Source organism: Octodon degus, unplaced genomic scaffold, assembly GCF_000260255.1.
Source record: "Octodon degus isolate 3935 unplaced genomic scaffold, OctDeg1.0 scaffold00285, whole genome shotgun sequence".
Classification (NCBI taxonomy): Eukaryota; Metazoa; Chordata; class Mammalia; order Rodentia; family Octodontidae; genus Octodon; species Octodon degus.
In genome coordinates this window covers 1,597,387-1,624,495 of record NW_004524861.1, presented here as the reverse complement: position 1 = coordinate 1,624,495, position 27,109 = coordinate 1,597,387, and the positions used below count along the sequence as shown (strand labels likewise).

The 27,109-nt window shown below is 36.2% G+C and overlaps 1 protein-coding gene across 2 annotated transcripts in view; it reads left to right on the top strand.

Annotated features, from left to right (window-relative positions):
• The window catches only part of Parg (poly(ADP-ribose) glycohydrolase), a 124,562-nt gene that overhangs the window by 29,150 nt on the left and 68,303 nt on the right, over positions 1-27,109 (top strand). For both annotated transcript variants that reach the window (XM_004646971.3, XM_023707240.1), the window contains exon 8: positions 24,905-24,997. In XM_004646971.3, coding sequence (XP_004647028.1) covers positions 24,905-24,997 — 93 coding nt within the window. The remainder of the gene's footprint in view (positions 1-24,904; positions 24,998-27,109) is intronic.

The window sequence follows — 27,109 nt, the reverse complement described above, 5'->3', positions numbered from 1 at the left end:
ACACCAATTCATCCAGTCCACCTGTCCTTGAAATTTTAGCCTCACAGCTTTTCTGAGGAAAAATGGCCAAAGTGTTTTTTTTTTTTTTTTTTGGCCCACTTGGGTAGGGCTGGTGCAGCATGTGGTGCCGGGGATCAAACTGTGGTCTCCCACGCCTGACTGAGCTTGCCTAAGCAGGCGCTTTAGACCACTGAGCTATCTCACTGGCCTCCTCTCATGTTATGTTGAGTAATCTAAATTATTTGCTTTGTTTTCTAGAACTAGAAACTTAAAAGTAATTTTTGAAATAGAAAACATTTTAAATTTAAATGTCTGGTATTTGCATTAGTTATTTTGATTATCTAATAGAGAATAATTGTTAAACTTTGAACATAGATCATGTTCCATGTAGATATCCATTTTGAGTTAATTTCATGTATGGTAGGAAGTGGGGAACATTATTATTTTACTCGTCCCACCACTGTGTGTTGCAAAGACTCTTCCATCCCTATGGACTTACCTTATTAGCACCTTTTTCAAAACCCAGTTGACTGTATATGTGAAAGCTTATTTTTAATTCTTCTGATTTGTATGTCCCTCTGGCCCAAACACACTATCTGTATTACTATAATTTTGCAATAAATTATAAAATTAGGAATTCTATATCCTATAACTTGGATCTTTTTGTAGTATGCTTTGCGTATTTTGCATCCTTTGCATTTCAGTATGTATTTTGAGACAAGATTTTTAAGGTCTAAAAAAAACCAAATTGTTAAGGGCGGTTTTATAATCATGTTAGTAGAATCCAAACTAATTCTGTATTTTTGACACAGTACAAATAGTTTTAGTGTAATTTTAGCGTTGCCTTACTGAGCTTTTGACCCAAGTAGAGTTGTAAAGCAGCCATATAATAAATAATAGATGACCTTGTCCCTCTGTCAGAAAATTACCCAACTCAGTATCCTTAAGTTTAAGTGCCTCTGTAGAATTACACCTTGTACAGAGGTGTAATTTCTGATGTGTGGAAAAGTTGATCAAGTTGATGGAATCTTTTTGTCACTTATTAGAACATAACACTTGTATTTTGTAATTTTTTGGACTTTAATTGGGCATAGTAGTTCATTTTGGTAAGATTTAATACTAAAGTTGATGCCTCGTGGTAGCAATAAAACACACCCTTTACTTACACTGCTTCTCACTTTTTTGTGAGGTGAAGTATTCCATCCCCCAGTCTTAGTCAGAATACAAACAGGATCTTGTTTCTCCTCTACCTGCTGACCCTGCTCAGAAGTATGCCCAAAAGGATAATATATAGCAAGTTTTGGTGTTTAGTGTAGATCATAAATATGAGGCGATTACTCCTGCACTGCTGATAGTTTTACAGTTCTTCAGGGAGAGGAGTAAGTGCATTTTTTGACCTTCCAGTTTTATTTGTAAACCATACAGAGGGTTGAGACAGCCCAATATCATACCACATATCAATTTCTTAATATGTTAAGTTTTCCTGTGTATATAAAGTTCGTTAGTGATAGCTAGATATAAATGTATTTTTGAAGTATTTTATGCTATTATGGAATCTTGGCCAGGCATGTGGCACACAGCTGTAATCCTAGCACTCAAGAGGTGGAGGTAGAAGGTTCACTGAGAGTTCAAGGCCAGGCTGAATTATTGAGTGAGACCTTGTCTCAGAAAACCAAGAAAAAAAATTTTTTAATGTATAAAATTTTCCATGCTATATAGCTTTATAACTTTAGTGTTAAGAGTTGCATAATCTACCAAATTGATAAATAATTTGCGCAGCCATTCCAGTATTAGAGGCTTGAGGAAAGCCGTAAAGCATGTCTGGAGATTCAAAAGTGTTTTCTCTTTGACCATTTGATGTTTTGTTGTTGCTTACTTACCTAGCAGATGACATTGGATGTCTAATACATTTGTGTATCTTCCTGTTCATCAGGTCTCCAGAAACATTAGTGTAGAACCTGGTGAAGTCATGACCCAGGTATCCAGTGGTTGTTGATAAGTATCAGGCACATATGAATGGCATTAGTTGGGGGATCTTTAATGCAGGGATTTGCCTTGATTTTAGATTATAAATGAATTTTGTTTACTTTCCTTTATATATGTGTATATTCTAGAGTAGGGGTGCTTATTAATCTAAAGGATTGCTAAAACTGCTTATTAACAAAATTCGGAGATTTTTTTTTTATACTGCTAAATTGCTAAATTTATTTTTTAACTGATACATACACCATAGAAATTATATTTATTTATGGGAGGTTAGTTTGAAGATAATGTTGTACAATACAACATTGTTGAATTCCTATTTGTTTAAGAGAATATGGTACTGTTTCTAATTTTTTTGCCATTTTGTATTCTTTAAAAAAATAAAAAAGAAAATAAATTGTGTATAGATTGTATATATTTAAATCAGGGTAGAAACATCTGTTGCCTCAGACATTTATGATTTCATTATAGTGAAAATAGTCAAAATCCTTATTTCTAGCTTTTAAAAAAATACATTATCATTATGTTAAGATTAATATTTTAGAGTTTGCTTTCAGGCTCTTCATTTTCATGTCCTTAAAACCTTTCTGTGCATAATGAATTTTGTAACCCAAACTATTTTAGAGCAGGAGGAGTCAATACCAACAGTCAGTTAACGTGAGTCCAGGTCACTGGTGTTATCTATAGACTGGTGTCCTGCACAGCAAGCAAGGGGCCACCGTGCTTATCCTACCGTTTGAGCATCATCTGTTGGAATGGAACTGAGAAGTATTGCCAAAGCTTTTATTATTTTGTCAGACCCTAGCAAAAATCAAAGAGATCAGTTTGTTAATTTGTAATTGGCATATATTTAGGTGATACTGAGTTGAAATGACTGTTATTTAGTGTTTTTGCATCTTAATTCTAATATTGGCCATCCTCACTGCCAGCTGTTCGAAATGCTAGGAACAAATAATCTGTGTTTTATGGCCCTCCTGTGTGGTGTTCCACAAAATTAAATGCAGCCACTTCAGTAATTTATATTCTAAGTGAATCAATATACTTCTGGTGTTTTTCACAAGAAATTTTGACAAAAATGCCCAGTGTGTTTTAGATATTCTTATTGATGCATTGTAAAAGAATTTTAAATACTTCCTTGTAACAATATCTATGACATTACTTCATTTTATTTTTGGTGAATTGTCTTGTGAAATCTACATTGTGTGTTAAAACCAAGTGTCTGAAAAGGGGCATGGGAATATATAGTTGAGAGAGATTTCTTCAGTTTGATTGCTTAATATGAAAAACTTGCATTATAAAATGGATTTGCATAGGTAACTTTTTCAGTTAAAGGGAATTGTAGGAATTTAATTACTACTTAATCTTCATTTCCATCTTTCTCTGTATGCTGGGATCAAAACAAAAATGAAGCCAGGTATGGTGGCATGTCCTATAACCTTAGCACTTGAGAACATGAGGCAAGAGGATTGCCACAAGTTCAAGGCCATCCTGGACTATATAGTGATGACTTGTATCAGAAAACCAAACAGACAAATACTAGGAATTAATAAACCAACTGAAGTTCATAATGAGAGGCTTTTTATAAAGGCTGCCATAAATAACTAAATGAGGTGTACTATTTTGTGTGTTGGTTTTTTTACATATGTCACTGCTGAAACTAGTCAGTGAGAAATGGGAGTCTAGGACTAGAACATATTTAGAAATAAAAATAAATATATTAAAATAGAAAGGTTTTTGATTGCTGCATCTAAGCTACTAATACCTTCTTTTTCAAAACACAAATTTTTATTTTTAAATAAATGATAGCAAAAAGCCTTAGATTATATATCTAAAATGGACTTGTTCTCTGTTTTTGGCCTATGACCTGTCAGTGAAAGGCTGCTTAAAGTTTCTCTCCCTGGAAACAAGAATAGGTAAATCTACCATAAATGAACTTGAATCTTTTATGTGCTTCCGACTTTTAAAAGGTAAATAGAATTATATTGAATTTTGGAGGAAGCAAATTAGGCAGAGCAGGTTTTATGTCTCAGTTATCTTCTTTTGTTTTTGAAGTGTTTAAAATTTTAAAACAAGCACAAAAGTTTGTCACTAAAATTGAGAGGTGTGCTATGTTTAACTAAAACGTTTTTTGAATTTATGTGACCCTGAAAAACTAAAAATTATGTATTAGTAGAATTTTGACAGACTTAGAAAAATAACATAAGCTTGTACAAAAATAGATTATCAAGAGTTGTCTGACATGGATAGTAATAGCTAAAAGAAATTGTTTCAGTTCACATCTTATGTGGAAAAATTAAAATGTAACATTAAAATTATTAAGCAGAAGTCATGCATAAGGGATACATTATGAACTTCCTGACCTACTGTGTGACATAGCATTATGGAAGTTTCTCTCATGATAATTAGAACTGTATCAATGTACTTAGTATTTTGTATGTTAAAAATTATATAACAAAATTAATTTTTAGAGAATTTTTTTCCTTCCTTCTCCTACCCTCATCCCACCTGCATCTCCATAAATTATTCATTAGACACTAGTATTCTTTAGATTTGGAAAATGCTGTTCTGAAGCAATTGTTTATAACTACTATTTCAAATCAAAACCAATTTGTTTATCCAATGACCAATAAAGATTGTGGTCTTTCCCACTGATAGCTTTTTGGCACTGTGGGTCTTGGTTTTTTGGTTTTGGTTTTGGTTTTTTGTTTTGTTTTGTGTTGTTGTTGTTGTTGTTGTTGTTGTTGTTGTTGTTGTTGTTGTTTTTGGTACTGCAGAAGTCAGTTTCTAAATGTTTATAAACACATTCTCCTTAGCTTTTGATTTTAGAATGCTTCACAGATAAAGATTTTCTGGGTCTTTCTCAAATTTTAAAAAATTTCAAAGTAATTGAAGACAAACGGAAATGTTTCTTAAGATTATTGCTAATGTCTGTCTCTCTAGCTTTCAAATCTCTGACTTGGAGCTCAGTGGAAATTTAACCTTTTTATATTTCTTCCTTTGGTGACTCATAGTCTCTGGAATCAATAAGGTCCGCATTACTTTCCACCTCAACTTGATTTCATTCATGAGACCTATAGGAACCAATAGGCAGCTAATCAAAGTCACTACAATATTAAAACAGGTGAATTGTTAGATTTCTGTGGAATAGGGGAAATTTTTGTCTCTTTCCCCATTGAGGTTAATGTGAGTTATGACATGTTTAAGATTTTTATTGGTGATTGTTGAAATAGTACCTGTCCCATCGGACTCATTGCTCCAAATGGAGCAGAGCCTTTAACTTGATAAACTTTCTAAATTATTACGGAAAGTCTGTATTGGCCCTGCATGCATTTTATCACTGATGAAATTAGAGTTATTTTGTGATTGTAAGGCACTGTCTGGGTTGTATTTATTCCCACGGTAGACAGGAGGTTAGATTTTGTAGTTACTTAGAAATAGAAATGCATTCAGTAGAATTAGTCCTGTATTCTAATACTGTAATAGAATTGAACTCATGCATTAATGTCTTGGCCTTTCATTCATTCATTTGGTTCAAATAAAAATAGAAGCAAGTCATTTCTGTGTTACTATGGCATTAATTTCATTATCTAGAAACTTACTGTTAGAAGAGTGATAATTCTTTGTTTAAATTTCCTCTATGATTTATATCTCTAGCTTATTGTTTGTTCTGTTCTAATGTGGTTTTTAGGGTTGTTTTGTATTTTATTTACACAGTTTGACGTACATTCTTTAATTTCTGTTAATTTATATTTATCCTTTTTATGTTTAAACTTACTAAGAATAACTTCTGGGTCCCTTCTGGATAATACTGTTTTCTACAGTAACATCTCATATTTAAACTTGAAGACACGTGTAGCATGTATTATCAGAAGATAAAAATAAAAAGTATATGTAAAAACTGAATATTAGTTATTTTTCAAATTTATATAGTTTTAATATGTAGCCTATACAAAAACCAGTAAACTCAGTGGTAAAGATTAGACATGTCCCCTGGCCTCTTTGGAAAGTTTACCATCAGTGCTGTGGTCTATTGACTTTTTTTTTTTTTTTGGGATTTTAGGGAAGGGGAAGGGTCTACAGAGTGTTCAGGATCTCACTACTAGATCGCATTTATAGTGATCCACCTGTTTACAGCCTCCCAAGAGCTGGGATTACAGGCGCGTCCCATCACGCCCAGTCTTTATTGCTGTCTCAGCACATCCTTGGGGGCAGGGCCAGCATGGCAGGCCTGAGGATCAAATCCCTGGCCCCTGCGCCTTTGACCGTTCAGTTGGCATTGGTGTATAAAAGTATTCCATGGTTTATTGCTGTGGTAATGACAGTTAATGATTAAGGAGGCTATCAGATTCTACGTTTACTAAAGAAATACTCATTATAGTGTGTTAAAGTTTTTCTTAAACTGAGTGACATGATACCTAGTTGTCACAGTGTTCTCTGATTGATTACCCAGAGAGCACTTATAAAGGGCACCTTGTACAGAAAGAACCCTTTCCAACGTAGTGAAACATGGATATTTTCAGATGAACTCCTTTTGTTGGTCTTATCCACCACTCACCCACTAGAAAGCACCACTCTGAGATAAACTGGGAACATTTCCTGTGGGAGTGAAATGTTGCAGCTGCTCTTATCACTGGATTAGTAGCAATGTACACAGCCTTTTTTTTTTAAAAAAAAAAAAAAAACCTGGTTCTTGCCTCCTTTATGGTCTTCCTTTCCCAGGGCTGCTGCTTGCTTTGTAGACCATTCCATCTTCAGTTCTTTTAGGAACTTCAGCAGGCTTAACTTTTCTCAGACACCTGAGACTTACCTCGTCTACCTGGGGACATGAGCACACTTTTCTAAGTAATATTTCCAGTTAGCTATCTCCTAACAGCACATCAGTAAGTTAATTCACTGATGAGTATAGCCCTGCCATGATCCAGTTACCTTCCAAAAGCCCACCTCTGAATTATGAGACCATTGCTGGACATTCTAGATGTAAACTGTAACAGAGTCCTAACACTGTATGTGAGATCTTACACATTATTTAACCCATGTGACCACACCTTGGATCTCATAAGCCCCTGGACCAGTTTCCTGTTAAAGCTGGTAAGTTAGGATTTCTTGTCTTCTCATAACCTTCTAGTTTTCATTTATTACTCTTGTGCTCTGTGTGTGTGTGTGTGTGTGTGTGTGCGCGCACGCTATCTATTTTTTAAGGTCTCCACTGCTTTCTCTCCTTTACTTCCACTATTTCTCAGATTATACAATATGCTCAAGTAATATAACAATTATATGCTCAAGGAAGTGTTGAATGGGTAAATTAGAAGGTACAACATATTCTATTGGGAATGGTTTTGAGGAGTCCTACAGTAAAGAAACATACTTTTGTTAAAATGAACATTTTATCCAAATTTATTTATAAGCAGAACCCCTTTCTGTGTAACAACTTACAATTTTATTTGTAGTTAGTATTCCATGGAACATGATTTGTGAAACAATTGTACTGAGAGAAGAAAGAAGTGGAAAATTTCACTGATAAGTTTGAGTTCGTATTATTGAATCTTTACTTGGCCTTTGGTTCTTTTTTGCCATCTTTTATACATTTACTCATTTCTCTAGGATTCTAAGCCTTTTTAAAATTGTTTTCCTATTCTTTATCCCACTACACAATTCACCTGCCCAACCCTCCTCTTTGAGAGATACGAGTCTGTCTTAAAGGTAAAATTTTTAGTTCATTTATTGTAAAGATTTCATCCTTCCTTCCCCCCGCCCCCTTTTGTATTTAGTACAAGGTCTCACTACACAGATCGGACTCATAGTGCTCCTCCTGTTTTCAGCCTCCCAGCTCTCGGATAACAGGCCTTCACCACCATACCTAGTCTCAATTGCAGCCTCAGCACACCCCGGGGGCGGGGCCAGCACAGCATACCAGGGATGGAACCAGGTCCCTGTGTCTGCCTAAGCAGGTGCTTTAATCTGATGAGCTGTCTGGCCAGCCTCATCACTTTTTTATTATCTCAAAGAAAAGTTAATTTTATTTGATTCATGATATTTGTCATTAAAACAAAATTATTTCAGGATATGTATGTCTCAATCTCATCCTCTTTACCCAGTGCCTGGCTAATGACTGTTGCTTCTGTAATGGACTTTAGAATACTCATTATTAGACTAGATTTTTTAGATTTATTAAACTAGATATTTTAAGTTCACAGCAAAATGAATGAAGGTACAAATATTTCCCATGTACTCCTTCCTCCAACACCTGTATGGCAGGGTCATACATTTGATACAGTTCATAAACCTACGCTGACACATCATCAACACCTGAAGTACTATAATTGACTTTTTTGTTCATCTGTAATTTCATAATCATTTTAGTTGCCTTCCTGTGTCTCAACCACCTCTCCCTGCTGATTTCTCATCTCATGTTAAACTATGTTGCGAACCTATGGCACCTGTGCCTTAGCCAGCTGTTTGTTATCATTGAAAGCTCTAAAAATTTCACCATCACTGTTAACAGTAAGATGCTATAATTTTGATTCATAATTCCTTGAGTCTCACCTGTCTCCAACATCATGACTCATCTAGAACACAGCCAGTCATCTAGCTGGCCCCTGTGTATTGGGTTATTCTTTTATTTTGTGGTTTTTTGTTTGTTTTTTTTTTTTGTTTGGGCAGAACCGGGGATTGAACTCAGGCCCTTGCACTTGCCAGGAAAGCACTTATTCCACTGAGCTATCTCCCCAGCTGGGTTATTCTTTTAAATCCATCCTCTCTGCTGCTAACATGTAGTGATTGAACCTCAACTCTAATCTGTTTTATTTGATATCTCTAAATGCTACACCAATCTTAATACCTTCGGACTTATACAGGCAATATAAGTGGTGATTTATTTCAGGAGAAATATTCTCGACCATTTTCAAACTCATCATAACTTTGAAATGAATTACAATTACCAAAAGTATCCTGGTCCAGTTAAATAAAATGAGGCACATTTAAAACTTTTTTGGGCTGAGGAGATGGCTCAGTAGAATAAGCACTTGCCTGGCAAACGCAAGGGCCTGAGTTCAATCCTGGTTCCGCAAAAATAATAATAATAATAATAAAATAATAATAATAAAAAATAATAATAAATAAAACTTCTTTAAAAGCTGCAGATTTTTCATGTGTGTTTGTATGTCTGAGAACCTCCGGTTCTTCCTTGCCTGGCGTTGATGAGTATTTCATTGCATCTGTCTAGCAAGTAGGACAGGGTCTGTGCTGTCCACGTGGTTGTTCGCCAGTGGCCATATGTAGCTCTTTAAATTGAAATGAAATAAGGAGTCAAATTCAAATTCTCTACCACACTATTCCAGGAGCTGGGAAGCACACGTGGCTGGTGGAGAGCACAGATGTAGACAGTGTGGTCACTGCCGAGTTCTGGATGGCACTGCACTGGATTATAGCTAAGGTTCCTTGTGCACTAGATGCCTTTGTACATGCAGTAGAAGCTGCTGATGGGTCAGAGGCCCTCACAGGAAACTTCTGAGTTTGCTATTTATTAACATTCTTTTAGCCATATTTAGAATTTCTTTCAGTTTTTGTATATCACCTGAAAAAATTGAGTTGCTAGGTAAAATGTGATTTTTTTGTTTTTAAGGTAACTTTAGAGGCCAAGGAGATGGCTCAGTAGAATAAGCACTTCCCTGGCAAGTGCAAGGGTCTGAGTTCAATCCCCGGTTCTGAAAAAAAAAAAAAAAAAAAAAAAAGATAACTTTATTTTATGAGCATGTGTTTGAACTATTAATGAGCTTTTATTATTTTTTCTCTGAAGAATCTGCCACCAGAGGGTGCCCTGTGCCCTCAAACCTTGTGAGTAAAGTAGGTTTGTTTAAATAGCTCAGCGGATTAAAGCACCTACAAGCAGACCAGGGGCCCAGGGTTTGCCTGCGATGCTGCACCCCACCCCACCCCACCGTGGGGTGCGCTGAGATGGCAATTGAGACTAGGTGTGGTGGTGCACACCTGTAATCCCAGCTCTTGGGAGACTGTAAACAGGCGGTTCACTATGAGTCTGCTCTAATAGTAAGACCCTGAACACCCTTGTAGACCCTTCCCTAAAACACACACACACAAGAGTAAAGTTTAACCTGTGGTTTGTTTATTTGCTTTGGATTTTTTGTGACAGGGTCTCACTGAGTAGTTCAGGCTGACCTTGAACTCATTATGGAGCCCAGGCTGGCCACCTGCCTCGGCCTCCAAGTTCTGGAATTCTAATCATGAAGTACCTCATCTGGCATCAGCCTGTAGTATTGATTACTAATACTGGGCTGTTTAAGAATTAAGCACTATCAGTATGTCTGGATAATGTTTGATTTGTGTGGGGAAAGTTTTGCTATGGATATATGATAAGATATTATTACTTAAAAATACAAATAAACACTTTCAAAGTACTTTAGTTGTCATGCTGAGGATTAAACTAAGTGCTAAGCTACTTCCCCAGTCTGCTTGTATTTCTGTTTGAGGTGAGATCTCACTAACCTGCCCATGTTGGCCTCAGATTTAGGATATTCCTGCCTCATCTTCCCAGGCAGCTAGGATTGCAGGCATGTACCACCACATTCAGCTTCGAAGTGCTTCTCACAGTTTAAGATGTCTTATTTAAAAGTGTAAACTACAGTGAAAATTGAAGTTATTATTCATCTATGTTTCTTGGAAAAATTAAATCTGTTTTGCTTCTAGGACTAGAAAACTTACCATTTCTCTGAAATCTTGTCATGTTGAATTTGATTGCTTGTCTATAAAAGATGGATAATAGTATAACTATGTGGTACTGAAAATATGTTGGTTTATGTATAATAGCACCATTGTTTTGTGGTGTATACAAATGTGATTGATGGATACGGCCATGTAGCCTTACAGTAATAGAAGTAAGAGATGAGAAAGACCTGTCCAAGATCTTGTGCTAGTGTGGGATTACTCCCTAGGGAATAATCATTTACCATAACAGTGTGTAAAGTGAATTTTTCTTTGGAGACAGAGGATGTGGGTGTTTTATAGTGTTTTGTCCTTTCTAAGGTAGTAATACTTTGTGTATTATCAGCATGGAAAAGAGAGTGTTATATGGTAAGTACTATACAGAGAATAACGTCCTTCATTTTTCCTAAAGCTACACAGTTCTTGTTTAATGAAATTTGTGTTGATGATAGTATGACTGGTTTTGATTAGACGCATATTTCGTTTTAAGAGCTAGATGCAATTATTTTACCTAAACTGATTGTGTTCCCAGATTAGATGTTAATTATTTAAGAGTTGAGAGTATATGATAGTGAAATTCCATCTCATTCCCAAAAGCCTTTTTGCATTTCGAGCTTCTCATGGCTTATATTCTGAAGTGAATAACTAGTGCAGAGCTCTGTCATTAGAAAAAGCTGTGGTTTGAGAAGTTGGAAAGGACTGTGGTAAGGATTGGCAGGAAGTCTCCTTCTTTCTCCATTCTTCCTTCCCTGGTACTGCCTGGTGAGAGCTGGTGATGGGTATGCAGCTTGAGAACAAAAGGCAACTCCATGACTGAGCACCTCACCCCATTGCCAGCAACTATTGATGGGATGGGAAAAACAGCATCTCCAGCCTCTTGGCTTATTCAGTGCCAGTGACTGTCAGATTACATAAGGACAAATGGGATCATATGTAGGACAAGTTATAGAACAGATACGTCAAAGACTGTACCTCATTTTTCCATCCTTAGAGCATGTTATTTCAAATGTTTATAATAAGCTATGATTTTTATTAGTATTTTCCACTTTCAGAATGCATAGGAAAACTTTAATAGCTTTGTGAAAAGGAAGACCAGACCAAACCACGTGGAAGCAGAAAGACTGGATAACCTTCAGTTTGCCCCTCCTCCCTGCAGTCATCACTGCAGACCCTGGGGCAAATGACCTTCCACATGGCCTGCTCTCTCCCATGACATTCACTGTGTACTTCTTTTGATGCCATGAGTTAAAATTTGAACTGTCTTATTTGCATCCACAAATTAGCTGCTAATTTGTGGAATATGCCTTCTTAAATGTGAAAATAATAAATTGGCTATTTCCTGAGCCCAAGTGGACTTTATTAAAATATGGAGAACACTTTTATTGAAACCATAATTGTCATGGTTGATACACTTGAGAGAGTTGTCCTATGGCTTGCCTGTCAGACTTTCCAGAGCCTTCAAAAATTAGGAGAACGAGTGAGTTTGTTTTCTTGTAAGCTGTCACAGTCCTCCTTCCAAGTGTCAATCTGAGTTGTTCACAGACAAATGTTAGAAACATTCACCTTCTTCAGCTGGTCTTTTACATAATTTAGTACTATAATTTTTCTTCTTCCTCTAATTAATTTTTATATCCTAAAAACATACCTGAAAAGCAAGTATATTCTACAGATGTTCATAATTTTGACTTTTTTTTTTTTTTTTTTTTTTTTTTTTTTTTTTTTTTTTTTTTTTTTTTTTTTTTTTTTTTTTGCTGAACCAGGGATTGAACTCAGGCCCTTGCGCTTGCCAGGGAAGCGCTTATTCTACTGAACCATCTCCCCGGCCCTTTATATTCTTTTTATATTTTTGAAACAATAATCTGTTTCTAGGACTTGGTAAACCTTCCTAGGGTTTCCTAGCTTACATCCTGTTACAGAAAGCTGTATCCATCTGTATATACTTTAATTAATTTTATAAATACTGTATTTTTGCTGAGTAGTACAGGTTTTGGAAGACAAAGGAGAGGAGGAGGATCCAAGGCATCAGTTAATTTAACATATTCTTATTGACACACATGAGCATTAATGTTCTAGGCATGGCGAGTCAATCATAAATCTTGTCTTAAAGGACTGCTAGTAAAGGCTGGAAAGTATGACCATAAATAACCACAGTATGACATAGAAAGTCTTTCAAGTGTTCCATGAAAAAAGACAGAAATTGCAAGAGAGAGTGAGTTACCTTCTAGCTAGAAAGGAAATCTGGATAGATGTTGATTGAAGGAAAAGTATTAGAGCAAGATATCAAAAAGTTCAGGTAAGTTTTAGAGTTAAGATATACTAGGCGCAGAGCAAATTCTGTCCGTGAAAGCACAGGTTGGTGCTATAGAAGAGTGGATTGCTCAAGTGCCAAGAATATAAAATGCACGGGGGTGTGTATGTATGCATATTTGTGCACACACATGTTCACAAATATACCAAATATATTTATCATAAATAAGACTAGATAGGCTTCTAGGGCAAGGTAACTTAACCGCTGGTTCACAGAATGTACAAAGGACAGTATGAGCCACCGAAAAGTCTCAGGAAGCAGTCACATACACAAGCTACATTTGGGCAGGAACTGAAGGTGGTTAGCAGCTGGGCTGCAGTTAGATTATTGCAGTATCCTCAGACTCATGAGGGGCTGAGTCAGGGTAGTTTGGTGGAAATTGAGGAAGACATGAATATGTGAGGTCCTGCTGGACCTGGATCATTTAGTAGGATTTGGCAGTTAATTGAGGTGGAACAAAAGAAATAAAAAACCCCACAAAGGTGGTAAATTACTGGCCCAGTTGCTAAAAGTAATTTCACATTTAGATATAAAGCTTTAGAATTCGTAAGATACTATTATTATACCTGAGCCTTCACAACACTTTGAGTTAATCAGAGTTATAGTAGTAGTAGTGTCCTCATGATAATGAGGAAATCAGTAATGTAAGGATTTTTCAGTGCCAATACAGTAAATACAGAACTGAGCCTGTAATGTCATCTTCCAGTTTCTTGAGCTAGGTTCCTTTCCCTGAAACCGCCTTCTGTGTGAACCTGGGGGGAAAAATCGCTGACATCTAGTCTCTGCCACAAGTTTTGTTCTAATGTGAGTGATCTGTTTTACTTTTCTTGTGCCTTAGCTTCTGTAGATGTCCTTGTCTTTTCTTTCTTGCAGGGCTGTTTACAGGATAAAATACCATATTTTTATTTTCATCAACTCTTAATGCAGCAAATAATAATGAATACTATAGTGTGCTTAGTACTGGGAATCCAGGATATTTAAAACACAATCCACCTTCACAGTGTTTCTAGAGCACAAGAGGAAAGGAAAAACATGTAAATAATAATTATAAATTATAACAAATGATCTTCCAGGTGTGTATGTTTGGCTACAGTCACTAAAGGAAGGAGCAATTGGGCAAGCCAAATCTTGATAGGTAATTAATCACTTAGCAATCAAAAATGTTAAAGATGATAGAGTAAAATACTGCATCGTCATTGTAATAGCTATTATTTGTTGAAAGCTTCTAATTCTGCAAGGTAGTTTCACTTTGTGGGTGACTAAACAAACTCAAAGAGATGGTGATTTGAATGCACTGAGTGATGAGGTCAGTATAGTCGGAGGAAGCCGCGTGTAGCTCATTGTCACTTGAGAGCAGCATGTGCATGACATGAGGGGCAAAGACTGGAAAAGCATCAGTGCTTTGGATGCACAAATATACTCTTTATTCCAGATATTAAAAATAAAGAATAAAATCATAATTTCATGATACACAAGAGAATATTTATAATGTATGAGACACAGGATTATGTCAGTATAGTGTGAGCAGTTAAAAATTGCTATGAATGCCAAGATATTTTCACTGATCCATTCTTTTAAAAATGTAAAAAGATACTGTTCCTCTACTATTCTACTAATTATTAATATTTTATATTAATTTTAAACAAAAAATGCAGGAGACACCTACCAATTTATTTATAAAGTTAGCCTAATTCTAATTGCTAATATGTGACAAAGATTTTACAAACTTTAAAAAAACGAATGTAGCAATATACAGAAAGGATACTATAGCATTACCAAGTCTGTCATCATAGAAATGCAAGGTTGGTTTCATATTTGAAAAGCTTTATGTTTATTTCAGCAGCTACAAAGCAGTTGGTAAGGTTTAATACCTCTTTATCATAAAGAACTGTTAGCATGCTAGTACTAAATTGGAATATCCTTAATCTGATAAAGAATACTTTCAAAAATCCTACAACTAAGATCATACTTAGTGGTCAGACATTAAAGGATCTTCCTAAAGAGAGCAGGGAGGCAAAGATACCCACTCTCTTTACTTTCTTTTAATTTCCTGATACTGGAAATCTCTTCGCTTGGGCAATAAAGTAAGAAAAAGAATAAAATGTTTGAAAATCAGTAAAGACTACAATTTTTCTGCTTGCAGTTGACTTGTTTGTTTATATAGCAAAACCAAAGGAACATAGAAAGCCGTCACTAGAACTAATAAGGATATTTATTCAGGAGAACAAAATATGGCCAAAAATTAGTGTATTTTTGTAGATTGGCAGCAAATAAAATACTAAATTTTTTAAATTTCATGACAACAGTAAAAAATATAAAATATTTAGTAATGTTTAATTTTTAAAAAGTCCAAAACCTATACCTTAGAGACTATAAAATATTGCTGAAAGAAATTGAAGAAAACCTGAACATAATACGTGCACAGGCACACATGGATATGGATATGTATATGCTGAACTACCCACTTGGTGACTCAATGTGATTAAATGCCAGTTCTCCCTGTATTCAGTTCCATTCATAAACATCAAGAAGACTTCTTGTAGAAAATGAAAGTAGTTCCTAAAATGTATTTGAAAGCAAAATATACAAAGAAATCTTGATTAAGAAGGACACTGTTGGGCTGGGGAGATGGCTCAGTGGAATAAGCACTTCCCTGGCAAGTGCAAGGGCCTGAGTTCAATCCCCGGTTCCGAAAAAAAAAAAAAAAAAAAAAGGACACTGTTGGAAGGTCTATTAACTGCTTTGGAAACTGATAATGAAACTGTAGTAACCAAGACAGTGTGTGTAGTCAGTTCAATAGCATGCCACTAAAACTCATCCCCCAGAATACCAGGATATGGCTTTATTTGGAAGTCCAATCTGTATAGATGGAGTAGTTAAGATAAGATCATACTGGATTGGGATAGGCCCTAAATCTGATTACTGTTGTCCTTTTAAGAAAATGAGTGGATCCAGAGACAAACATGAGGAAGAGACACATCTCATAATTGGGAAAGAAATTGGAGTGATACATTTGAAGCCAAGAAACCCTGAGAATTGCCAGGAGCCACCAGCATCAAGAAAGAGGCAAGGAGCAGTTCTCTCTAGTTTTCAGAGGAAGCATTAATTTCAGGCTTACAGCCTTCACAGCTGTGATGGAATAGTTTGTCTCAAGCCACCAGTTTGTATGACACTTCCGACAGCATTAGAAATTAAGAGTTAAAGTGATCAGTGGAGTAAGTAGTAAACCGGGTAGAGTTAGACCCTGGCTTATCCAGTCACTTAACTTCAGCAAATGTGCCAGAGCAGTCCAGTGGGGAAAGAAATATCTTCTCCATAAATGGTACTAGGAAAATAGAATACTCATGTGAACAAAAAAAAAAAAAAAAAAAAAAAAAAAAATGGACTCTGTCCTTTCACATTAAACATACAAAATAATTGTAAGAAAAGAAGTTAAAGTATAAAGCTTCTAGGAGGGAAAATACTTTCATGGCTTAGGGATGGGAAAAGATTTCTTCAGACCTGAAAAACATTAACTATAAAAGAAAAAAATCTTAAATGATTGTCATCAAAGGTCACTAAAACAATAAATAGGTAAGCAAGAAACATAGAAAATACTTGCAAAATATTTATCTGATAAAACACTTATCTGCTGTAAATAAAGATCTACAATTCAAATATGAAAAGACAACCAGCCTCTTTTTTTTTTTTTTTAACATATTTGGTACAGGGTCTCACTATGCAGCTCAGGCTCATAGTGATCCTCCTATTTTCAGCCTCCCCAGCACTGGGATTACAGGCATGCACCACCACACCCAGTTTGTGGCCAGGTCAGCCTGCCCGAGGGCAGGGCACGGGCCTATGTGGCATATGGCGCTAGGAATCAAACCCTGGTCCCAGCGCTTGCCTAAGGAGGCACTTAGTCTGCTAAGCTATCTTGCTGGCCCAACCCTTATTTTTAGAATGAACAGTAGTTTTAACAAACACTTTACAGAGGCAAATACAAAAGTGACCACTGAACACATTAAAAGTGTTCAATATTATTTGTCATTGGAGAAATGCCAGTTAGAACTGAAACAAGATAAAAAGAATACAGGTAGTAAAAATATTAAAATTAAGACTACTGTTTTGGTAAACAGTCTCACTGTTTTTAAAAAATCAAGTACATATTAACCGTACTACCCACTAATCCCATTTCTTTCTCTGCCTACAAAAGGAAAAGGAAAAATATCCTTGAAGAGTCCTTGAAAAACTAGAACTAGAGGTCCCATTCAACCCGGCTGTTCCTTTTCTTGGGTATCTTTCCAAAAGAACTAAAAGCATCATACCACAGTGATGTATACATACCCATGTTTATAGTAGCACAGTTTATAGTAGCCCAGATGCCCACCAACTGATGAATAAATAAAGAAGATGGGGTGTTTTTGTACAGTGAAGAACTACTCAGCCATGAGGGATGAAAGAGACATGTATAGATAGGTAAATGGGTGCACCTTCAGACCATACTCTTATGTGAAATAATTGATACAGGTGTAAGTATCACATGGATTCTCTGTGAGAAACTAGAAGTGTAAATAAGGACCAAAATGTATAATAGATACTGTGCAATGGGAAGAAAACATGCAAATGGAAAAGGACACAGGGGAGGGTAGACAAAAAGCAAAATGGAAACAAAGCTTTTGTAAATAAGGTGAAGAGAAGAAGGGAGGGGAGAGAGATGGGGAGAAAATAAAGAATCAGTATATCATGTACAGATACAAATTCCATATGATGAGTGTGACCATTATGTGTATCTAAACTATACCAATAAACTTAATTTAATGATTAAAAAATAAACAGTATGGAAATACTTAAGCAAAATGCAGCTTGTAACTATTCAGCTGGAGTGGTGAAGGATAGGATACTATGTGCTGTTCACATTAGATAATTAGTTTTCTTTGTATTTTTCCATATGAAAGTAAGTTTCTTGAATTTATTCTTTCTAGTAAGAAGTAACTATTGATAAGTTTTAAATCCACATCCAGTATTTTACAATCTTTTCTTGTTTTTTGATTTCATGAGTAAACACATAAGGAAAACTAGACCTGTTCTAGTTCAGCCTTGAAAGATTTGATTTGACTTTATTTATCTCATTTAATTCATCAGTGTTTTTGTAAAGCAGTGAATAAAATAGAATTGGGGGGAAAAAAGAGTGCAAATGGAGATAGAATGGGTATACTGCAAGATAGATAAATAAGTCTCATGAACTAGTATAGTTATGTTAGTAATAGAACCTTAGTAGTGTATATATGCATGATCAGTGAACAGTTACTTTAACTTAGCTACATATTTAAAAGTTTTCATAGTGTTGGGGGAAATGATTACCATTAATGGGAAATGATTACAAAAATTATGCTTCTATTCTGTGGAATACTATGAAGCAGCTATTGTTCTATTACATGGAAAGACTTCTGAGGCTTTCTCATAGGCAAAAACTGTTGAAAAATATCTTTTTCAAATTCACACTATATTTGGAGTAGGAAAATACATTGAAAGAAGTTTGAAGTTGGTGTTTTATGATCAAGAAGAACTGCTCTCATCTCAGTGTTTGGCATTTTCAAGGCACAAATATATCCACACATTAAAAAAAAAAAAAAAAAAGAACAGAAGGGCTTACTTCAGATAGAGTTTAGCACATTAGCAATCCTAGAAATAAGGTAATAGCAAAGTAATGTTTGAAGCCATCAAACTGCAAAGATAAGAATGTACATAGCCCTAGGATGAACATACTTTCTAAAAGACAGTTTTGACAGTGTATCAAAAACCTTAATGAAAGGGCTGGCCAAATAGCTCAGCAGATTAAAGCACCTGCTTAGGCAGATGCAGGAGCTGGGGGTTCACCCCAGCCTGCCGTGCTGGCCCACCCCCAGGATATGCTGAGCCAGTGATTGAGACTGGGCGTGGTGACGCATGCCTGTAATCCCAGTTTGTTGCATGCTGAATACAGGTGAATCACTACTAATCCGATCTACATAGTGAGACCCTGTAGACCCTGTACTAAAATACAAAAAAATAAAAAATAAAATAAAATACTCATTCTTGATGTAGCGTTTCCTCTTATAAAAATATTCAGTGGGTATATTAAAGGTGTATGTACAAGGAAATTTATTGCAGTGAGGATTTAACAGTGGAAAATTGGTTATAGCCTGTAAACTCTTCGTAAGAATTAGATAAATTAATTATACTATGTCCAAATAGTAGAAAAATACCCAACTATAAGGAAGGGTGGTACAGGGCTATATGTATTTTTATGGGGAAATATGTCCACTATGTTAAGTGGAAACAAAATAGAGACTTTAGAAGTAATAACTTGGAAGGATCTATCTCAGAATATTACTAGTAGGTGTTTGGGCATTTTTTTGTTTGTTTTTGTTGTTGTTTTTGTTCTTGTTGTTACTGCAATGCTAGAGATCAAACCTAGAGCCTTGTTTAGGCAAGTGCTGTGCCACAAGCTACTCCCCTGGCTGTTGTGCTTTTTTTACATTATGCATTGAGTCTCGAACAATGATTAAGTCTGTTACATTCTGAAATGATAATTTTTAATGTACTTGTGTTTCCAAAGAAGCATTGGATATTGGTGGTGACAGTTGTGAAAAAGTGCAGTGTAGTAACACTTTATCAGATAAATGGTGGTGTGTGAAGCACATTGAAGCAGCAGCTACTCATATACCAGCTTTAAAAGATGAGCTCAAGGGAGCCATCAGCCTGTTAAGACACTTAAGGTTGGGTATCTTTTCTTCAGGATGTTTGAATAATTACCCTTATCTCTCCTGCTACATACAACCAAAACTAGACACAACGTATAAGATAAATAGAGAAGACTCTGAGAGGTGAAGAGAAGCACCCCAGCTAAGGACTGTGAGACACTGGGAAAGACATGAACTAGAGTGATACAAGAAGAGGCCTGTGCGGAGCCTGAGTGTTCCCAGCCATCTGTACCAAGGTGTCTGTTCCCTACCATGGGCCAAGAAGGCCGAGGAGGGAACCTGAATTTATGGGCCCAGCACGCTTCCGCTGCGTGGCTCTGCTACCTGCTGGGAACCTGAATTTAAATGAAACACAAAGTTGCAGAAATCCAAATGTCTAGGTCAGAAGAACTAGTCAGAAAACCATTTATCACCAGGAACCAGGAGAATCTTAGCTGAACTAGGAAGAGACCAATAGACATCAGCTCAAAGATAGTACAGGTGTTAGCGTCATCTCACAAGCCTTTAAGAGCAGCCATCACAAAAAGGCTCCAGTGAGCACTTACACATATGCTTGAAACAAATGAAAAAATTGGAAAGCACCAGCAATAAATAAGACTGTAAACAACCAAAAGGACATTTTAAAATTGAAAATTATATTTACTGGATTTTAAAAATGCATGGGTTGATGGAGAATAACATAGGAAAGACTCAGTGAATTTGGAAAGATTATTAATCTAAGCAAGAAAGAAATAGGCTTTTTATTTAAAACTTTATAGATCCCTGAAACATTGGAATATCAAAAAGAGGAGAAAGAGGGAAGAAAAAATATTTAACAAAGTGATGCTAAAAAACTGCTAAAATTTGACAAAACACACAAACTTGCAGTTTCAAGAAACTGAGTGAACCCCAAGCTGTTTTTGAAAAATCCCTCCAAAAGACATACTATAGTCACATTTTAGGCAATGAAAGAAATCTTGAAGACAGCAAGAGAGGCAACCCATTGACAACAGGGAACGGGCAAGAAGAGGCACAGAATGGTTTTTTTTTTTTTTTCTTCAATTCAAAAAGAGCACAGAATTGAAAGAAAAAAAAACTACCAATACAAAATTCTATATCCAGTATCTGAACATCTATATTCAGTTCATTCAAAATACACAATCAAAGGCTGGGGAGATAGCTCAGTGGCAGAAGCACTTGCCTGACAAGTGCAAGGTCCTGAGTTCTATTCCTGATACTACAAAATAAAATAAAATTATACAAAATACACAATTGAAAAAAATATATACAATTGAAAAGACATGAAATTCACCATCTTCAAATAGCTTATAGGAGGAAGGGGAAAGAAAACAGGCTGGTAATGAAAAAATATTAAAGAAATTTCTTTAAGCAAAAGAAATGGTTAAAAAAAAAAGAAAGAAAGAAATGGTAAAAGGAGAAGCCTTGAACTATCAGGAAGAACAAGGGAAAGAGTAAACATAACAGGCATTTCCTCTTTCTGAACATTTACTATTAAAACATTTTTTACCCTTAAGTATTATAGAATGCTGTCTAACGTAGCTAGAGGAGATAAACACTATAAATGAGGGAAGGTAGGACCACAAGAAAGGTAGTCACTGAAATTTAAAGGAACTGAAAGAAAGTTGATACCAGTAGATGGTGATAAGTTAATAGTACAATACCTAGAATGACCATTAAAAGTCTTAATGAAAAAAAAATTTTTTTCTTAATTTAAAAAAAAAAGGCTGGGGAGATAGTTCAGTGAGTTCAGTCCCCAGTACCACATGCTATGCCATTGGGCTCACTATGCAGGTCCAAAAACCAGGAGTGATGGTGCATGCCTGTAATCCCAACCCTGGGGAGGCTGAGATGGGAGGATCACAAGTCTGAGCTACATAGTGAGACCCTGTACCAAATAAATAAATAAATAAATGATTTTTTAAAAATCTTCACAATGCATAATCAAAAGTACTTAGCAGGGCCAGTGAGATAACTCAGCAGACTAAGAGCCTGCTTTGGCAAGTGCAGGGACCAGGGTTTGATACCCAGTCCCACGTTGAGCTGGCGGCCAAGTCTGGGCATGGTGGCACACACCTGTAACCCTAGCACTGGAGAGGCTGAAAACAGTATCACTATGAGTCCGAGCTGCATAGTGAGACATTGTACCAAATACATAAATGGGAGGAAAAATTCACTTTACAAAATTCACTATCAGTCTAGAAATTTCAGACTGAAATTGTAGCATATCTGTGGTTACATTAAACATAAATGGTCCACATCCAGTTATTTAAAGATTTACAGAGTGGATTTTAAGACTAGCACATTGTGTTATTTAGAAGTCAAACAATGATATAGGTGAGTAGAAAATAAAAGGTAACTGTATTAGTCTGCTTTCTGTTGCTATAATGAAATAGTCCTAAGGCATCATAAAAAGGATGTTGCTTTTGTTCACCATTCTGGATGTTCAAGGGCTGGCAGTAGCTCAGTGCTGATGAGGGACCTTTGCCTATATCATGTTCAGATGGCATTGTGGTGGGAGTCATAAGAGAGGGAGAGATCAAGAAGCCAGAGAGACTAAGGGTAGGCCAGTTGTTTTTTCCTAACAGCTTCTTACTTAATTTCAGTGCCAGAAGAACTTTATTAACCCTACCAAGGCCAGCATTCCACTGACTTCTGATTAGGCTCCACCTTTTAAAAAGACTCCATTCCCCTCCTTTTATTGCCACACTGAGCTGCCCACCAGCATGTGAACACTTGGGGAACATACTCCAGCCATAGCAGTTTGTAATATCAAAATCTAGAAACCAAGTTGTTGTTCAGTAGGGGAATAACTAAACAAACTGATATATTAATATCATGGAATACTACTCAGTAATCTGAGAGTGGACTATTGATACTTTGAACAAATTACATGAATCTCAGTGGCATACTTGCATGGAAAGGTCAGTTTTGAAAGAACACAAGCCAAATGGATGTGGTTGTATATGACACAGTTCCAGAGATGGAAAACAGATTGGTGGATGCTAGAGACTAGTGACAGTAAGAGAAGGAAAGGCCAGGGAGATAGATCAGAGGCATAAGCGCTTGCCTGGCAAGTACAGGGTCCTGAGTTCAATCCCCAGTACCAAAAAACCAAAGACAAAAAATCTTGAGTAGGAGAAGGCAGGCATAATGTGGATCTAAATAGGTAGTTTGAGACCTTTGCTGGAATGGAATGGTTCTGTAGGGTCTTGATTTGGGTGAGTACACAAATACATACCATTATGAAGGAAAACTGTACCCCTCTATACCATTTTTGCAATGTACGGAGCTATGATTGTTTCCATATAAAAAGTTTTTAAATGGTAAATGATAAATTCTAAGTAGGAAGAGTTTGAGTATTTTAAATAAATGCATTAATATATTTCATGCATTTTCAGATATAAGAAAGCAATGTGTTTATTTTGTACATCTAAAATAGAATGTCTTTTCTAAAATGACTTACGAATTTAGTTTTTGTTTTTATCAGTGGTACAGAAGGTTCCACTTTATTCCATGCTTTATGTTTTTTGATAGCTGGCTTCCCATTCTCCCTTGAGGAGCTACTCTGTCCTTGTTCCCAGACAGCACTCTTATTTCTGCCTCTTCCTTTTTCCTACTATAGTTGTCATGTTCATTTTAATTTTATCAGTATTCTGTTTTGTCAAGAGAATGGTATAAGCCCTATTCATCTAGACTAGGTGCTGTAGCCTAGTACTATTCTACCGTCTTGTACAATTTTTTTTTCCCCAGAATAGTCTTGTGTTCTCTAGGTGGTAGAGATTAGAACTTACAAAAGACAAAAAATAAACCTTGAATGTCATTTTTTTGTGTGCTTCAAATTATGATGTAGAAATGGTTTTAACTTGCCAAGGGTGCTGTGATGGGTTGACAACTGGTGGTCAGCTTGTAATACCCAACTCAGCTGAATCACGGTGGTGCTGGGTATGGAGGGCCCACCTGAGGACTGTTGCCAACAAAATAAAAAAGGAGAACTGGAGAAAAAGAAGAGGAGCCACTGGAAACTTTTGGCTTTCCTCGAGGTGTTGGTTATTTTGGAGGAGCTTATAGTAGCTTTCCTGATAAAAAAGAACTCACCTATTCTCATTGCTGAAGGATCTTGGGACCTTGTTACTGAAAATGGCTGTACTTCACTTTAGGGGAGTTCTGGTCCTTACTTTGAGCATTGCTTCCTGGTTCCAGAGGGAAAGATGGTGCACTGTTCAGCGTCCTGGAGAAGCTTGTCAGTTTGGCTTTCCTGATAATGGACTCAGCTGTTCTCTCACTGGAGGACCTCAGGACCTTCCTGTTGTTGAAAATGGCTCTGGTACTTTTCAAAGGGGCTGTGGTTGTTACTTTGAGCATTGCTTCCTGGCAGATCCCTCAGCCTGCTGACACAGATCTTTATCCCGCTGGCACAGACTTTCTAGCTTCCACCACTGACCTTTGGGCCTTCCCAGTGCAGATTTTTGAAACGACTTCCATGAGTCATTGTTACAGGCTATTATTGGCCTCTAGATTGGACTCGGAGGCATTGTTATGGACTCTCTTAAGTCTTCAGCTGAACTCATGCAGGACATTGCCATGGGATACAGGTCCTCAGCTGGAGTCTTTGGCCTTTCGTGTGTGGACAGATTTCCTGCACTGTCTTTGTATGTGATTCTTTGGGTGACTGTTATAAATTAATATTATAAATTCTGTGTCCTGTATTGTAGTGTTTCCCTTGCAAGCCCTGATCACAACAGGTGCCTAGAAAATAAAAGTTCTGAGGTTATGAGAAATCTTGCTGTATCCTGCCCAGCAATTTAAATTTGGTACATATAGAGTGCTCTGAAGTAGTAGTGTAGCTTTTCTGATTTCTTTGGTTATCTAACAGTTCTCATTTGGCATAACAAGGGCTCAGTGCACTAGTTTTCGTTTATAAATATTGCATGTGATTATGCACATGGGTGTGAGATGTTCAACTTCATTATGTAATTTGTTTTCAGATGACATGATAGATTATATATGTTTACAAATGAATTTGTAAGTGTGACTTTCCTGTTGATTTGTCTTTACATGTGTTTAGTGATGATGATTATGAGCATTATAACAGGATGCCATGAAAAATGGATTCATAGTTTTCATAGCAGTCATGGTTTATTATTCATGTTGCATATCTTTTGGTTTCCAGATACTCGAGGAGGCAGAAGCCCAGCATCTGTATCAGTCCATTCTGCCTGACATGGTGAAGGCTGCACTCTGCCTGCCAAGTATTTGCACACAGGTTAGTGAGCAGATGTCCTCAGCACACTTTGGATCAGAGAAGCAGATTTGCCAATGAATATGATAATGTTGTTATTTTTAAGGAAAAGGTTAAAGGTGAGATAGGATGCTACAAAAGGACATTAAAAATGCATCATTCAATTTCTCAGCTTCTGTTGACACTGAAGTTTGCTTACTCAGATTTCTTTCTTCTTATTGAAAACAAGCTGTATCTTTTGAAAAACAGTCATTTCAAACATATTAATGGATTTGTGATATATTTTCAAAAGGCTCCCCACTTTTTCAGTCCTCCAAAATGATATAATAAATGGGTTCATAGTACTTAAGAATAAAAGAAAGGATATAATATCACTTCATTAGGTATAGGATGTACTAATTATACATTGCTATATAACAAGCTACACCAAAATTTAATGTCTTAAAGCAGTTAATATGTATTATGCAGCAGTTGTTATTGACCATGAATTTGGGACTGACTAGCTTAGCTAAGGAAGTCATGGTTCCGTCTGTCTTGTGATTCCAGTCAGGGTGAGGTGAGGACTAGAATACTCCAAAGGCTTGGTCAGGCTGGCTTGGCTATTGCTCACAAACAGCAGGAGATGCTACAGTGCCTTTTGTGACCAAGTTTCTTGAGCCTCCCAATATCACTTAGTCTGTTTTTCTACTCATTAGAAGCACATCACTAATTATAGCTCTGACCCAAGCAAGGGATTAGACTCCACTTCTTAAAGGGATTAATATCAGAGAATTTGTGAGCATATTTTCAGACCTTCTTAAGAGGTTGTTTTGTTCATCATTTTCTTCCTGTGTTTGTATTTGCCCTTGTCTTTTTGTTTTAGGACCAGCACCTTACTGTGATGCTAACCAGGGGTTCTAACACTGTTGTTCCTCAAGAGTTCTTGGGACATTTTGGGTTTGGGAATGTAATAGTTTCTCAAGCAGTGTCACTGTGTCAACCAGAAACCCCCACGCAAATGAGAGGCCTAGGTGTGGTCTTGCCACCAGTAGTTGAGAACTGGTGTACTGCATTTGTTAGCTTTTTGCTATAATGTTTCCAGTACTTTTAAACTTTAATTTCATCTCAGTGATACATTGTGTCTAAAATAAATTTTATTATTAGACAGAAAATATATTTAAAAATAACACTTTCTGCTAGAAGTTACTTCATTATATTACATACTTTTTTCCCTTCTTACCTTGTACAACGTCTTGCTACTGTCTAATTCTGCCTTTTACTACTTCCCTTATGAAGTCTTTCCTGCTTTCCCCAGGGAATCTTTAGCCACACTGTTATGCTTCCCACACTGTTTTTAACTGACGTCTTTACAAATCTCCCACTAGATTGTTTTCCTTGAAGAGGTATATCTGTGCCTCTAGATTTTGTATGTTGCTTAATTTCTTTTTTAATTCAACGTGTAATTCATGATCAACAATACTTAGCCTTTTGACAGACTCAATCCTCTTATTCTCTCCTGCTAGGAGAGGAAGTTTCCTTATTTTATTTAAAGAGATACTTATTATTCAAAACTTTTAAATTAATAAGCTACCATAAGTTGCTGAGTACAACCACATCAGATTCCTGGCCCCCAGCTTTTTATCCTGGCTTAGTGTAATGTTGTTCTTTAATTAGTGTGTTACTAAGAAAGCATTTTTCATCTCAATTTTGTGCTCTGCCAAAAGTCAATCTCTTCTATGAAAATTAAGATGTGACTTGAGATCAAAATATGTTTTTGGTAAGTTAAACTGTATACATTGATGTTTGATGATTTACGACATTAGACTACTCTAGGTCAAATATAAAATGTTAATTTTAGAGTTTTCAAAAGAAAGACACTTTGGAAGGAATGTCTTGAAATATCTTGGCTGGTAGTAACCTCCTAGTGTCTCTCAGTGATATCTGTCTTCTCTTTTGCCTAAGTATCTACTTTTAGACATCTCTCTTCACGAAGAGAGCAGAAGTCATGTATTCTTTTAAAACTTACTTTCCATTTGTTTGGGTATGAGAAATATTTGTGGTTCAAGTCCATTAAGCCTAAAATATTCACTGTGAATTTTTAAAATCATTTTTCTAGCTTACTTGGTAAATGGTAGTCAAAAACTCATTTCTCATTAA